General features: G+C 42.3%; 2 protein-coding genes across 4 annotated transcripts; both read right to left on the bottom strand.

Annotated features, from left to right (window-relative positions):
- Window positions 1–1,353: 1,353 nt before the first annotated feature.
- On the bottom strand, window positions 1,354–3,399 carry LOC102703784. Of its 2 annotated transcripts, none has more exons than XM_015838309.1 (2): window positions 3,140–3,399; window positions 1,354–2,717 (listed from the first exon to the last, which is right to left on the bottom strand). In XM_015838309.1, the coding sequence occupies exons 1-2, from the start codon at window positions 3,393–3,395 to the stop codon at window positions 1,591–1,593; spliced, it is 1,383 nt and encodes a 460-aa protein (XP_015693795.1). In that variant the 5' UTR covers window positions 3,396–3,399; the 3' UTR covers window positions 1,354–1,590. The 2 variants fall into 2 exon arrangements, with proteins under 2 accessions (XP_015693795.1, XP_006655788.1); XM_006655725.2 differs by having other exon boundaries at window positions 1,354–2,754; window positions 3,140–3,231.
- Window positions 3,400–7,298: 3,899 nt separating this feature from the next.
- Window positions 7,299–9,518, bottom strand: LOC102703498 (GDSL esterase/lipase APG). 2 transcript variants are annotated; one of them, XM_015838894.2, is made up of 6 exons: window positions 9,429–9,518; window positions 8,974–9,302; window positions 8,748–8,878; window positions 8,292–8,525; window positions 7,926–8,181; window positions 7,299–7,828 (listed from the first exon to the last, which is right to left on the bottom strand). In XM_015838894.2, exons 2-6 carry the CDS (start codon window positions 9,209–9,211, stop codon window positions 7,632–7,634), a joined length of 1,056 nt encoding a protein of 351 aa, XP_015694380.1. In that variant the 5' UTR covers window positions 9,212–9,302; window positions 9,429–9,518; the 3' UTR covers window positions 7,299–7,631. The 2 variants fall into 2 exon arrangements, with proteins under 2 accessions (XP_015694380.1, XP_006655787.1); XM_006655724.3 differs by having other exon boundaries at window positions 8,974–9,482.
- Window positions 9,519–14,395: the final 4,877 nt, after the last annotated feature.

Here is a 14,395-nt window from a genome sequence, read left to right as displayed (position 1 = left end):
TATATTTTGGAACGGAGGTCGTATTTCAACTATACTTCTCTCCTCACATAGTGGTCTTATCTTTTTGAAACTTATATGCAGTTAGGTACTATTTTCTCCGTTCCACATTACAAAACTTTATGACATTGCTCTTAATTGATACGTGTATTAATGAATCTATATACAAATAAAAATATATACATTGATATTGATATATAGATAAATACCGATAAATCCATAAAATCTTCTAATATAGAAGATACGGAGTACTTAGCAGCCCACTCATTATCTATCTCCTTCAAGTGGCCATCCAATCCTACGTGCATACTTAAAAATAGCACTCTCTTCTTTATAATATTATACTTGCTCTATCAAAATAAAAAAATAAAATGATTTGACGTCACGCAAGACTGCAAGTCTAAGCGCAAGTTCAATAGTATAGCCAACTACTCGCTCTAATTCATCTATAGCCAATCTAATAGCCAATTCATACAATAGTTAGCTATAAAACATCAATAAATGGTCCCACATGTCATATACACATTTTGTCTTGGAGCCCGTGTATCCACCTCTCTTCTCTCTCCTCTCTTATCTCTTGAAAATATACTTATAGCTGGTTTATAGCATGTATCTACTTTAACAAGAAAGTGACGGTGTTCAGATTTTAATCAAGTAAAAACGGAGTCAAACACTATGCTTGTCACACTTGGCAAGAAGATAAACGATGATTCTTTCAACAAACTATTGTCGTCTGAAGCACCCAATGGGTTATGACAACGTGAACGGGTGACAGAATGATGGTAAATTGGCAATATGTTGTCGGTCCACCTATATGATTCCGTAGGAATTAGCATTACGGACTAAAATATATAGTTTTCTTGCTACCTCTGTTCTATATTATAAGATTTTCTGAATTATATTTTGTATATGTGTCTAAATTTTTAACACACGTATAAATCTATAAATCTAGATAAGACTAACATGGCTTGTAACGTGGAACGGGGAGAATACACCTAGCATGTCCGTTTTAGCAACAATATGTTATATGCATGGACTTTGTAAAAAAAAAAAAGTATTATGGTTGGTGACCATGAGAAAAATTCCCTTAAAAACAGATAATGAGACATCAAGTAGACAACAACCGATTATAGCGTTCGCAATCTCAAATACTACAGATCAAGAGCCACATATAAAAACTTATAAACGTGAAGGAGAGGAAAAATAAAGGAGAAAAGGGCTCCACAGCATATTATTTTAGATAATTGAAGCTTTATCGAACTCGGTCAATTATAAACTGACTTCACAACTAAAATGCACAACTAAAATGTAGACAGCCAATCCACAACATATATAAAATGGCATCATCTAAACAGATAAAAGATGAACTTGGTTCGGTACATGCATTCACATATACTGCGTGCACATAATTCAAAGTTTTCGGGTTGGTAATCTCTACAGAAAACATCAAGTAAAAAAAATAACCGACATGGTAATAATTTTTGACAGCATATCAGGACACTGATAACTAGTAGTGTGGAGATGCTAGCAGGCTCCAGTTAGGAGTACACCCAAGGATCCCAAAACAGCATTAAGGAACCTCAGATGAGCTGTTTACATGGTTTCTGTGGGGAAAAGCCAAGTCGGACAACTTTGGCCAACACGGTGTGGCAGCGCTGCTGCAGTACCTGTCAACAGAGGCGTGATCATCCCATTTCTCATGTTGTACACACCAGAGTCACGAAGAGGGTCTGCAGCAAACTTCTGCGGGGGATAGTCACAAATGAAATAGATGCAATCCTCTTGAGCACAACCTGCTTCTCCGGCAAGGAGAGCCTTGGAGCAATGTTTTCCAACAAACAATGCTTGACCACGCAGATTATTTACCCTTGTCCATCTACCAGGTATGTTGCTCAAGTCTGCCTCAAGGACCTCAAATCCAGCAGTTCGATGATGCTCAAAGGAATCACGACCTCTCGCACGGTCCATGGAGCGTATATATCGTGTCACCAACAACAGTCTGCCACTACATTCTACTAGATATTCCCTGCGCATATACACCACATCTTTGAGCAAAGGTTCAGGTAGATCGCCGGTATAGTCCTTGGAATTGATTACGGAATCGATAGCTAGGATTTGTGGCTTCTTTGCAGAGCTACCAGTGATATCAAGGATTAAGAGGTTGCCAAACTTGCCAATGGCATACAGCTTTCCACTAAAGAAGGCAACATCGGCAAGGTGCTGTAATGGCTTCTGCCCTCTGGATGAATCAGTAGCAACTGGTGGCTGGCAAATTAAAATTGTACTAAAATTATAACCACCCATGATCAGCACAGCAACAAGAGAATCTGGTGATGAGTCCAGCTGCCATGGAACCACCAACTTGTAAAAACTTGGTTTAAATGTGGATGCTGCCTTGTAGGTGGCAAGCGTAGGAAGTTTCAGTTTGGCCCTGGAGAAAGGGTTCATCAGTGAACACCCACCATCACTTTTCACAAGGAAGAGCCAGTTATCAAGGGAGCCGTGGCAGCAAGCACCATCTGGCACAGGAATGCGGTGAATCACACCACTTGCAATGTTGAGAAAGGTCCCATCAAGGAGGGCGAGCCACGGGAGCGGAGGGGGGACAGATGGGATCCGAGCACTAGAGCGCCATGGGCGGCATACTGCTCTTAATCGAACACGGTCAGCGTGGGAGGGTAGGCGCCTGAGGACAAGACCGAGCAATTCTGGGTGGATGTCTGCCCAACTTGAACAATGTAGTTTAGATGCCATAATCTAAGAAGAAAATGCATCAAAGTCAGAGTTTAGCTAAGTAAATTATCATAGTAAAATGCATATGCTTCTTCCCTGTTTGGAGGAAAAACAACATTGATATGCCTCTTCTTGCTTACACAGGTACATCAACAATATGTGATGGAAGAATTAGCATAGTAAGTGATACATAATCAGGGAAACCTATCAACCTTTTTTTTCCCAACAAAATTGTAAAGTAAGGGCATTTTCCCCCATCAATACTAGGGCTGCAGTGCAATTTTTTTTTGGATTTAGGGCAATTGAACTCCAGCACTAAGACGAAATCAGCTACAAACGGCACAAAATATGGCATATAGAGTATCGATATGTTAGAAATAAAATTAGGGCTAGTGTAGGGGGAGCTCACCCTGCTTAGACGTTAGGACCTGACGAAAGCGGGGAACCAACCAGATCCTCGCCGGAGATCGACCAGGTCGGAGGCAGCCGCACCGTAGGACTGTTGAACTCGTCGCCGGAGATCGACCGCCACCACCAGCCACTCGTGCCCGGCTGCGGGGAGCAGGCAGGGCGCGGATACGGCGCGGCTCACTCGCCGGCGAGCGGGGGATCGTGTGTGTCGCCGCCTCGTTTTTTTTTTCTTTTTTTTTAATATTTTGTTTCATTTTCTGGAACGGCGAAGAGAAGGGGAAAGAATTAAGAGGTGTTTGTTTATATGGACTAAACTTTAGCCACTAGTCACATCGGATATTTTAATATTTATTATAAATACGTAGACTATTAATAATATTCATAATCTTGGACTAATTCGCGAGATGAATCTAATAAGCCTAATTAATCCATAATTAGTCTATGTGGTGCTACAGTAAAAACATATGTTAATTATGGATTAATTAAGTTCAAAAAATTCGTCTCACGGATTAGCTATCATTTATGAAATTAGCATTTTTATTAGTCTATGTCTAATATTTTAAATTAATGTCTAAACATACGATGTGATATGAGACCAAAAAGTTTTTCCATCTAAACAATCCGTGTAGGATCCTAGTTCCTAGGAGGACCACTTCGATTTTAGGCTTTGGGCTTGGAGCTTTGGGGAATAGAATAAGTTCAATTTATGTCCCTCGACATGATACCGAGTCTGTATTTCATCCCTCAAGTCAAATATCAGATATTTACCCCTTATATTATAAAAACCGTCCGTTATAGATCCCATGCTAATATTGACCCAAATTGACCCTTGTTTTGCTTATGTGGCATGGTGGGACACATTTGTCAAGTGTCGCTCGGGGAGTCAATAGACGGAGACGTCCCTCCCGTTTGGCTAGCCATCAGCCCCACTTTCCCCTCCCGCTCCAGCTCTCTCTCTTTGTGAACCCTAGGATTGGAGGCCGCGTGCGGATCACCGAAGTCGGCGAGTCGAGGCAGGAGCTGCAGGAGACCGGTGCAAGGCTGGCGCGCCGCGCTCGGCCTGGCGTTCGAGTTCCACGCCGTGGTCGACCGCCTCGAGGACGTCCGCCTGTGGATGCTCCACGTCAAGTGCAGCGAGTGCGTTGCCGTGAACTGCGTCCTCACCATGCATCGCCTGTTGCGCGATGACTCCGGCGCCGCGCTGGCCGACTTCCTAGGGCTAGCGCGTAGCACCGACGCCGCCATCCCCCTCCTCGGCAAGCACGAGGACGGCGGCCTCAACTCCGGGCGGTGGGAGGCCCGTTTCACGCGCGTGCTGCGGTACTACGCCGCGGTGGATGCGGCGGGTCTTCCGGACGTGAGCCCCGTGAGGGCCAAGGCGGAGGAGATGTTCGTGTCGGAGATCAGCAACGTGGTGGCATTCAAGGGCACCGAGCGTTTCGAGCGGCACGAGAGCTTCGCGTGGTGGGACGGCTAATGGAGGACGGCGGCGTGTTCAAGAATGCCGGCATCGGCGACCGGGAGGTGATGTAGGGCCGCATGATCGCGAGGACGTTCGGTGGCCCCAACAAGTACAACGTGCAGGCGTAGGGCGATGGCGAGGGGTTCACGCTCCGGTGGCTAGACCAGTCGCTCTACACCGTGACGGCGTGGACGCCGGCCGGCGATGGTGCAGGGGGCAGCACCGTGTCGGCGTCCACCACAGCATCACATTCTCAGCAAAGCTAGCTAGCTTGCTGTTGAACCATGAAGATTTAGGTGAAGAGAAAGAAAAAAAACAAGCCAAACAGCCTAGGTTTGCAAGGAGAGAGAGCTGGAGTGGGAAAGTGGGGCCGACGGCTAGCCAAACGGGAGAGACGACACCGTTTATTAACTCCCTCAACGGTACCTAACAAGTGGGTCCCATCATACGCCATGTAAGCAAAACGGGGTTCAACTTGGGTCAATACAGTCTTGGGACCTATATATAGGTCGGTTTCTGTAACATAAGGGGTACAAATATCTGGTATTCGACTTGAGGGATGCAATATAGACTCGGCATCATGTTGAGGGACGTAAATTGGACTTATTCTTTGGGGAATTAGTGTTGCTGGGAGGTGTTTTTTGGGCTTAATTAGGCCCATTTGTTGCAGTGGCAAATGCCAAAGCCCACAAGGTATCCGCTACTCTCTTTTTTAAGAAAAATATTTTGGAAAAAATAGGGCTCATTTAAAAAAAAGTTTAAAGTTGGTCGCATCATCAGATTTGGCCTCATCAACCAATGGTAATTAGTTTCGTCGTTATTGTTGATCTCAAGAAAACGTAAGAAAAGATGGATAGGTAAGCTCATGTTTAGTTTCCAAAAACTTTTGTCAAAAACACTGCATCGAATCTTTGTACATCTAAATAAAATATTAAATATACATGAATATTAAAACTAATTACATAGTGATGGGAGAAATCATGAATGAATCTTTTGAGCATAATTAGTATATGATTAGTCATAAGTGCTACATTAACCAATACTCTCTCCATCCTAAATTGATAGTCATATAAGAAAAAAATTAGAAATCTTAAATTGATCATTATATAAGAGAAGAGAGCATATTATGTATTGATTATAGTGTGAAAAATTCTTTAGTTAACACACACATTAAATGGTTGCATGCATCTACCTAATCAGCTTTGATGCATATGCAGCTTGGGATTTGTAACTTTAGTTTTCCGATGCTAATTAAATAGATTCTTGGTCTTTGTACCTAGACCTTATATGATGATCAATTTAGGATGGAGGGAGTATATGCTAATGCCGGATTTAATTAGACGCAAAAAATTCGTCTCGCGGTTTATAGACGGAATATAAAATTTGTTTTATAATTAGACTATGTTTAATACTTTAAATGTGGGATCGTATACGTTAACGTGGCATCTCTTCTAAAAATTTTCGCTAATTGAACGGGGTCTAAGTATAAAATGTACTCTCTCTAGCCACTATTATTTGTCGCTTCTGACTATGAACTCAGTACATTCTAAAGGAACCAGCCATTCTATCAGAGCAGGCGCAACAAGATGCATAACGTTAAAGGCTTCTTTAGATCACAGGAATTTTACAGGATTTTCAGAGGAAACAGTTCAATTCCTCTATTTTTCTTTAAAAATCCTTTAAACCAAAGAGACCCTAAGCATTATCCAGGGGTTTGCATAGAAATTGCTATGCGTACGACCAAGTTATATGACTTACGTATGACTAAATTGCTATAGTGTCAATTCATTGATTGATCAATGGTTGTATGATTTAAGTCATATGCAATGCAAGTCGTATGACTTAGTCGTAGTCGTAGGTATAGCAGCTCTGGTTTTGCATATGCATATGACAGAACGCAAAGCAACAGATCACATAGCACCATCTGGCATCTGCAGACTGCAGGGAAGAACCATGTCAGATATATGCCCCTCTTCCGACTAGTAGTAGTCACTGACCTCGTACTCCTCTGCCCAAAATAAATAAGCTACAGACGATTAAGATATATTTACAGTATCAAAATGTGTGAGATGCAGTTTTAGATTTATTTACTTTGGAACGTAGGGAGTAGACCACGATGGACAAATACATGAACCTTCAACAGAAGCATCATTTGACAGATGGAATATGTTACCACAGAGTCGAATCACCTGCAACAGTCTTTCACCATATTCAAAGACATCACCACAACATCCAGGGATGACTCTCAGAACAATGTTGGAAATGAGGTTTCATTACTTGTTCTTCCGTCGAGTCAACAATGCAATTCATGCACGGAACCTCTGGTTTTCCTCCATGACTCGCACTGATCTCAAGGATGCAGAGCTTGCCAGAATATTAGCATCATGGTTCCATACTAAATTTTAAAGAAAATACTATGCGTACGATCAAGTTATATGATTTACGTATGACTAAATTGATTAAAGGCTGCGGTGTCATTTTTTTGATTGATCGATAGTTGTATGCTACGTATAGTAACACTAAAACTCTTGAAACTCTAAAGTGTACTGTTTCCTACTACTAACACGTACTTCCCACTAAACATGTACTACAATGGTAAACACAATGCAAAGGACAAACATATTTTAGGTTTAATCAGATTCAATACAGTTGCTTCTAAAAGAGCTTTGCGATCTGCACGAGGAGACAATAAAACTTGAAATAAAAAGGATAAATACAGAATGCTTCAGCACCTAATTGTTTTGAGTTGTGTATAAAAGTAAAAGTATAGAACAAATACATCTCCCCTCCATGCTGCTTGAGCTGCTGGCATGACACAACCCCACAACCTGAAACACCCTCCACATCAAACACACTTAGAAACTGTCACTGCCAACCAACCCAGCAAGCATTATTATATTATTATTACTTTGATTTAATCCACAGGTTGAGTTTGAAGCCTGTGCTGTCATCTTCATCTACATGCAGCAGCAGCACTGCTGGCTAGCTGACGAAGCCATGCAGAGCCACTGAGCCAGCTTCAGCCGATCTATGTGACCAGGTTGATGCCCTCGGCGAGGAGGGAGTCGGCGAGCACCTGGTTCGCCGCCTCCGACGGGTGGACGGCGTCCCAGAACACGTACGTCGTCGCGTTCGGGCAGGTGCCGATCGACTTGGGGTTGCACAGCAGCACCGTCGTCTCCACCGTCCCCGTCCCGCAGCATCCCCTCCTCGCCTCCGTGAATCCTACCACCCCAAAACACCACACCAGCATCATCAATGGCGATGATGAATCGACGGTCGTGGCATTGCCATTGACCATGCAAGATTGTTGCGTGCGTACCTTGTGATTGAGGAGAGGTGACGAGGTCGTAGAGGGGCGTGTAGATGTCGAACACGGCGATCTTGAGGTCGGAGTACGTCTTCGACAGCGAGTCGACGGTGTAGTTCATCTTCCTGTTGAAGTTCTCGGCGTCGCTGTTGAGCCTCGAGACGCACCCGCTGCTGCCGTACCCGAACAGCGTGATCGCCGCCGGGAGGCAGCCCAGCGGCGGCAGCGATGTCACGCCGATGCGCCGTGCTCCCATGCCGTAGAGTTGCTGCAAGAAGCAAATGTCCAAAAACCACATGAATCTTGACACAATCTTTACTCTGAAACTCTCTCTGATCAACACTGATTATGTCGATGAGGAAGCTGGTGGTTTCTTACTGCCACGGTGTTTCTGAAGATGCCGACGAGGCGGTCCGAGAACTGGTCGGCGGTCTGAGTCTTGAAGAGGAACGGATTGATGTAGTAATTCTGGACGAAGTCACTGGCACCGGCACTGATGATGTACAACGATCCGTTGATGATCGACTGGGCCTGGCTGCTTCCGGCCACGGCTGCCAGCTTAGATTGGTACTCCTTGAAGTACTCCAGTTGTTGGGACAAAGGAATAGCATGCTGCATCAAACAGATTGTCCAAGTTAGTTAGAGATCATTTACACCGCCACATGGATCTGCAGGTACACCGACGTCCGAAAAATAGTAATGACAAGAGTTCATAATTTATGAGACATGCATGAAATATGTAACCATGTAACATGCAGCAGGAATATTTCAATTCAGAGCTTCCTGTAAAGACATTAAATCAAACTCCATCCAAAGGTTACTGGTCATACTTACATACAGAAGTGCAGTGTGGTCATAGTACCCAGATCCTGCAGATGCAAAGTTGGCTCCAATCAGAAGGTTCTTCCCTGAAGCCTCTGGGCTAAGATATGCAGGTGCGTAGCTTTCAAACCCCAACGTCTCAGCTGCAACCACAGATAGAACAAGATCTCCATTAGAAAATGCAACTGCAACCTATATATACATTGGAAAGTACATTTAGCAAGAGTGAGAATGTAACCAGTGATATCAGTAGCCAGCTTGCCATTGCAGAACCTCCCTGTGGCTGCGCCGTTCTTGAAGTCCCTTCCATAGGGAGGAAAGTTTGCCTTGATGATGGTGTGGAGGTAATCGTTGTTACCCACGTCGACCGATGAATCACCGAACGTCATGACCCCCGGCACGAGCGGCTGAGCTTCCCCACCATGTGTTCCTAGCAGAATGAAGAGAACCAAGAACAGCAAGCACTTCATCTCCATTGGAGTATCCCTTGGAGTCTTCTAAGGAATTTTCCGCAAGAGAAGTGTTCTGGTCTAACAGGACGTTGTGAGCTTGTTTATATAAGTGTGCCTGCAAATATATATATACACAAAACGAGATGAAACACACTAATGCAGTAGTTAATGAAGTTTGTTATGAACCCCATAACTATACTCATGTGACAAGCTGTCCTGATGAGACCAGTAAGCAACTAACTTAATCAGTAGTGGAGCCTAATTGTCATCCAGTGTAGTATAAATCTTCTTTCGGTGCAACCTTTGGTGTAATGTGTGGCATGACAGCACATTGTTAATATAGCAGCTCCTCGTGGCAATGTGCCAAATTCAGTCTCCATGCCCTGCTTTGCATGGTTATCCACATTAACTCTTCCATCTGCAATGGCGACTATTTATTAGATTGATAAGGAAACACAAGGGTAGTTGAGGGGCTATTGAGGCACATCGGCACTAGAAGTGCCAGGAGCAAGGTGTAAACCCCAACAGCTACTAAACAACCACTAATGAGTTATTGCACATGTTGTACTAACACAATATATGCAGTTGGAACTCGAGCATTGAGTCTGACTGGAAATATCTTAACAGTGGTTCTAGCTGACATGGTTTGTGCCAATGTAAGAAAATTAAAAGGAGTTGCAAGACTTGACAATAAATATGCAAATCTTTCAAGTGCTGTGTGCCAGCTAGTAAGACTTATCATCATTGAATGCAGTGCTACCACTGGCTTCCTTCAAAGCCAGTGATTTATAACTAGCAAACTGATACTTCCTCACAAAAATAAGTAGTCCAAATAAGATATCAGAAACTGAGAAGGCCCAGGTAAAATGTTCTGGGGAAAAGCAAGAGGAATTTGATGGTCAAAATCTTGATAAAAATGTGGCATAGTGTATTTATAATAAGGAAAGCAAATAATGTTTCCAATAAGATTCTTACTATGCTTGTGGATTCCTGGGCGGCTGGGACCACAGATGTGTATGTACCTTTCAAGCTGTTGCTGTACATGGATCAAGAGCTTACCTAATATAAAAGCTGGTGGATTTGGATACATAACTGAATTCTGTATATGTCATGCTCTCAAAGGTTACTGTCCAGTCCCCTGATTGAGGATTGAAAAATGAAAATAGGCTAGTCTGAGACCGAGAAACACTAACACTTTAGAGATGGTTCATATGCTATATTGCTATGATCATTTGATTAAAAAAATATGCTATAATCACTGTTTACGTATACTACAATGGACGTATGACCTCTATTTTTATGATAAAGAAAACATATTCTCTTATACTAAGAAAGGACTTTAAGACATATTAAAATATGTTAAAAAAAGCAGAACTCAGTGTTAATGCAAAAAAAGAGGTAACTATTCATGGGGAAAAAATTACAACACATCAAAAGAACAAAGCTGGGGAAAAGATAACATTAGAGGCAATAAATAAAGCTACATAATTTAATATATTTTATTTTCATTCTTAAATGTTCAGCAACCACATGCTATGTCTAATGGATGTTACATAAACATTCAATTGAGATGGGTTTTAAAAGTGATGAAAATCTCATAAAAGGACTGTACAAGTGGCTCTCTGGATATTTAAGTAGATCGAGTTTCTCTTGAAAGAAGAGGATCTAACTTCAAAACATCATGTTGGCATGAAGCTATTGAATGATTAGGACGCATTTAGATTTGTAATGAAGCTTCAGAGAACCAACAAGCTTCTTGAAACAAATTAACAATTTCTCAAGATACACTCGCTCTTATGTTAGTGGTAAGAATGGACCCATTGTGCCTGGTCGATTTGGATGACTACCAGATATGACAACAATTGTATTGGAGAGTGACAAGAACAACTCAAACAACACCAAAATACATAAGAGCAGAATTAGTTTAACCAGAGTGTATATGTATGAATAACTACGAATACCTGATTGTGTAAGAAATAATATCGTAATAGCAAGGAAAGTATACGGAAAAGAAAACATGAGCATTTTAAATTATGACCAATCAGTACACACGTAAAGCATGTGACCATCACAATACCGTGAAAAGAATCACCTTTTAGAACAATGCTAGTAACACAGAATAGATGCAAATTTGGTTAACTGAACATTGGCCAGCTGCTAAAGTCCATGATGTAGTTTCTTCAAAAGGTTGACATTACCACAGCAAAAGATGAACATACATGTTACCTATAATCTGAATCAAATGTCTGCAGATTGGATTGAATAATGAACTTACCATTGCAAGGATATATGGATAAAGGATCATCCTTATGTTTAGCATCAGCACCAACTGCTTCATAAGAATCATTCGTGTTGCAGGTTTCATAGATGATATGTACATAATTGACATCACAAAATTGATATGTGCAAAAGCATAACATCAGAAAAAGACAGTGGTAATACGTTTTACTCTGTTCAAATGAAAAAGTTATTCCCTCACAAAACGAGGGAATGTTGGGGAAATAGTATGTGCAACAGCTAGTAGTAGTTAATGCAAGAAGAGTAAAGAAACTAAAATCAGCTTTATCTCGGAGTTTCAAATGTTTCAAATGGGCATGCGAAGAGATTACATAAATCAATCACAGAATAACATACTTCAAATTCTACTGGTTAAAATATATAAGCACTATAGCTTGGAAAAATTACAGAGAACATATAGAAAAGCTCGAGAGTGATGATCTGGCATTCCAGGATGAGCTGAGAAAAAATTGACTATGGGATATTGAATGGGTAATAATGTGAAATATACATAACTTATACAAACGCAGAAAATCTAAAGATTGAATTTGCATTCAATGATGAATTATATTCCTTGGCATCTAGTTTACGCAGATTTAGAGAACAAAGAACAATGGATCATCACACAGTTCCAAGCTAAAACCATTAGCCACAATTGTCATATATGCTACATCAAAGAGTTAAGATGTTTAAATCAAAGTGCATACAATTGAGGGTTTATGAGTTAAAGCAGAAACAGTCATAAATTCAACTGGGGTCTTTGTCCTAAATGGAAGAAAATCATTTATATTAATGGATAAACAATACATTACTGTGTTTATTAGCAGCAAAATTCAGTTGGATGTCATCATCAATGTATTTAGATTTCAGCAAAAAGTCATAAACAATATGTATGATCTTTTTGTCTTAAACAGTACAAATACATGTCATAACCCAGAAATAGAACTCGGAAAAAATATCTTAACCACAGAGTGAATATGATGGTGATGGTGCAGTTTCTGTCATCCATGGCAGCAAAAAGCATTTAGTTCCTATGGCACTGCTTGAAACAAGACAAATTTTCCCAATACCTTGTGAATTAAATTGTTCCCTATAAAAAAAATCTTGCAGTTCAAACAGAACTGAAGAGGATGAGCTTCATTAGGACCGAACAGTTATGGTAAACAGTGACAGTGCAACTAACATAATGAGACATACAAGAATAAAGGATGCCCTTGTCATGCAATATTTCAACAGTACGAGCATTCAGTGGTCCAGTTCATCATTTATATGACACGGAATTCTAATTGAAAGTACAAGAATACCCCACTCATGCAATTGCAATGATCAGTTAGCTAGAACATCTATACGGGTATTAAAACAATGTGTCCCCAATAAGTATGGAACAGTACTGAGTCTTCACTGAGGAGCTTTGGATTTGCATAAAAGAACAGTGGGAGAAATTTTCATTTAAGACATATGATGAAATTAAGGGTTACTGATAAAGTGAAACTGTGGCAGCAACAAATAGTATGCGACCTTCTCCAATACCACTTCTTCATTTTTACTAGATACTCCATTGAGTAGCCAAAATCAGCATGCATTCAGATACAGGTTTGCCATGAAACAGCAAGCTGCATATCAGCAATTCGATCTCAGATACTGATCATCACAACCACACGAAAATTACAAAGTCTTTCACATCCAAAATGGCATTAAGTCTTTCAACAATGCTGTCAACCTCCCATCCAGAGCCACAGTAAAGATCAAAACTGCATAAAATCTTTCGCTGTCGACCTGATCATCATCCCCCACAGTTTTGTACGATCCCAAAATGGCCCAGCTCATGTGCCCAGCTTTGGCAAAATCAAGCACAGCGCTTCACACATGTTTCACAGCAGCTTCCTCCGCTGCAACCTCCTCCCATGCTGCGCCCACGACTGGAATGGCGGCAACATGATCCCGGTCATGTTCCAATGCCGCTCACAACCTTCCTCCTCCGCACCACCCGCATCTCCTCCGCAATTCATCCAGCCATTGGAGTCGGCACCCACCACCACCACCTTGCAATCACCAGAAGCAATTGCCTTCGCCTCGCCATTGCGCAATGCGGATTGCGCCTTAAGGCCGCCCTGACCGGCCGGCGCCCCCGCGTTGGGCACGGCAATTCCTCTCCCGCAGCCGGGAGGGTACCTCCGCACGGCGGAGGCGAGGCGCACGAGAACCACCTCGGCAGGAGGGGACTCGATTCCGTCCACCGGCCCACTCCCCTCGCCGCGATCGGGGCCGTCAGTCCCGGAGAAGGCGACCGCGAGGAGAGGTTGCCTCGCCAGGTGGTTGGGGGCTTTCGTCGCCGCGCGCGCCGATGCGTTTGGAGGCCGTTGGAGGGGGCTGGTGGTCGAGGCGCCGGCGCCGGCGCTGGGCTGCTGCGACGGATGCGCGGAGATGTGGTGGTGGCGGCGGCCGCATCCCGGCGGGAAGCGGCGGACGGCGTCGGCGCGGTTGCCGGCGGCGAGCATCGGAGAGCGAGCGGAGGGTGAAGTGAAGCGCCGTTTCGTACCCAACGTAATGGAGGAGGATTGCAGGGGAAGGAACGCGAGTTATATACCTTGTACTGTTCCAACTTTCCGTTTCAGATTCTCTAGTTCATTTTTTTAATTTGGATAATTTATTTCCTTTTGTACGTATAGAAAAAACTAAACGGTATACACGTAAACTAAAAATAATTTATAAATAAAAGGTTTATATACATATTTTTATCTCAGCAATCTAAATGCTAATACTAAAAAATAATCTACGGCGAAAAAACCTTAAAATCGACTCTAAATTTAAAGTTAAAAATTTAAATTTTGGGTTATAATTATAAGTGAAAAGATTGAGTGTTAATTTTATTGTCATGAAAATAAGTATATTATGAAACATATTTTAAATGTTATAACATAGTCTGAAACG

This window comes from Oryza brachyantha, chromosome 6 (assembly GCF_000231095.2).
Source record: "Oryza brachyantha chromosome 6, ObraRS2, whole genome shotgun sequence".
In the NCBI taxonomy this organism is placed as follows: Eukaryota; Viridiplantae; Streptophyta; class Magnoliopsida; order Poales; family Poaceae; genus Oryza; species Oryza brachyantha.
Note: the sequence above shows the minus strand (reverse complement) of the source record. Positions and strands in the feature narration are given on the sequence as shown.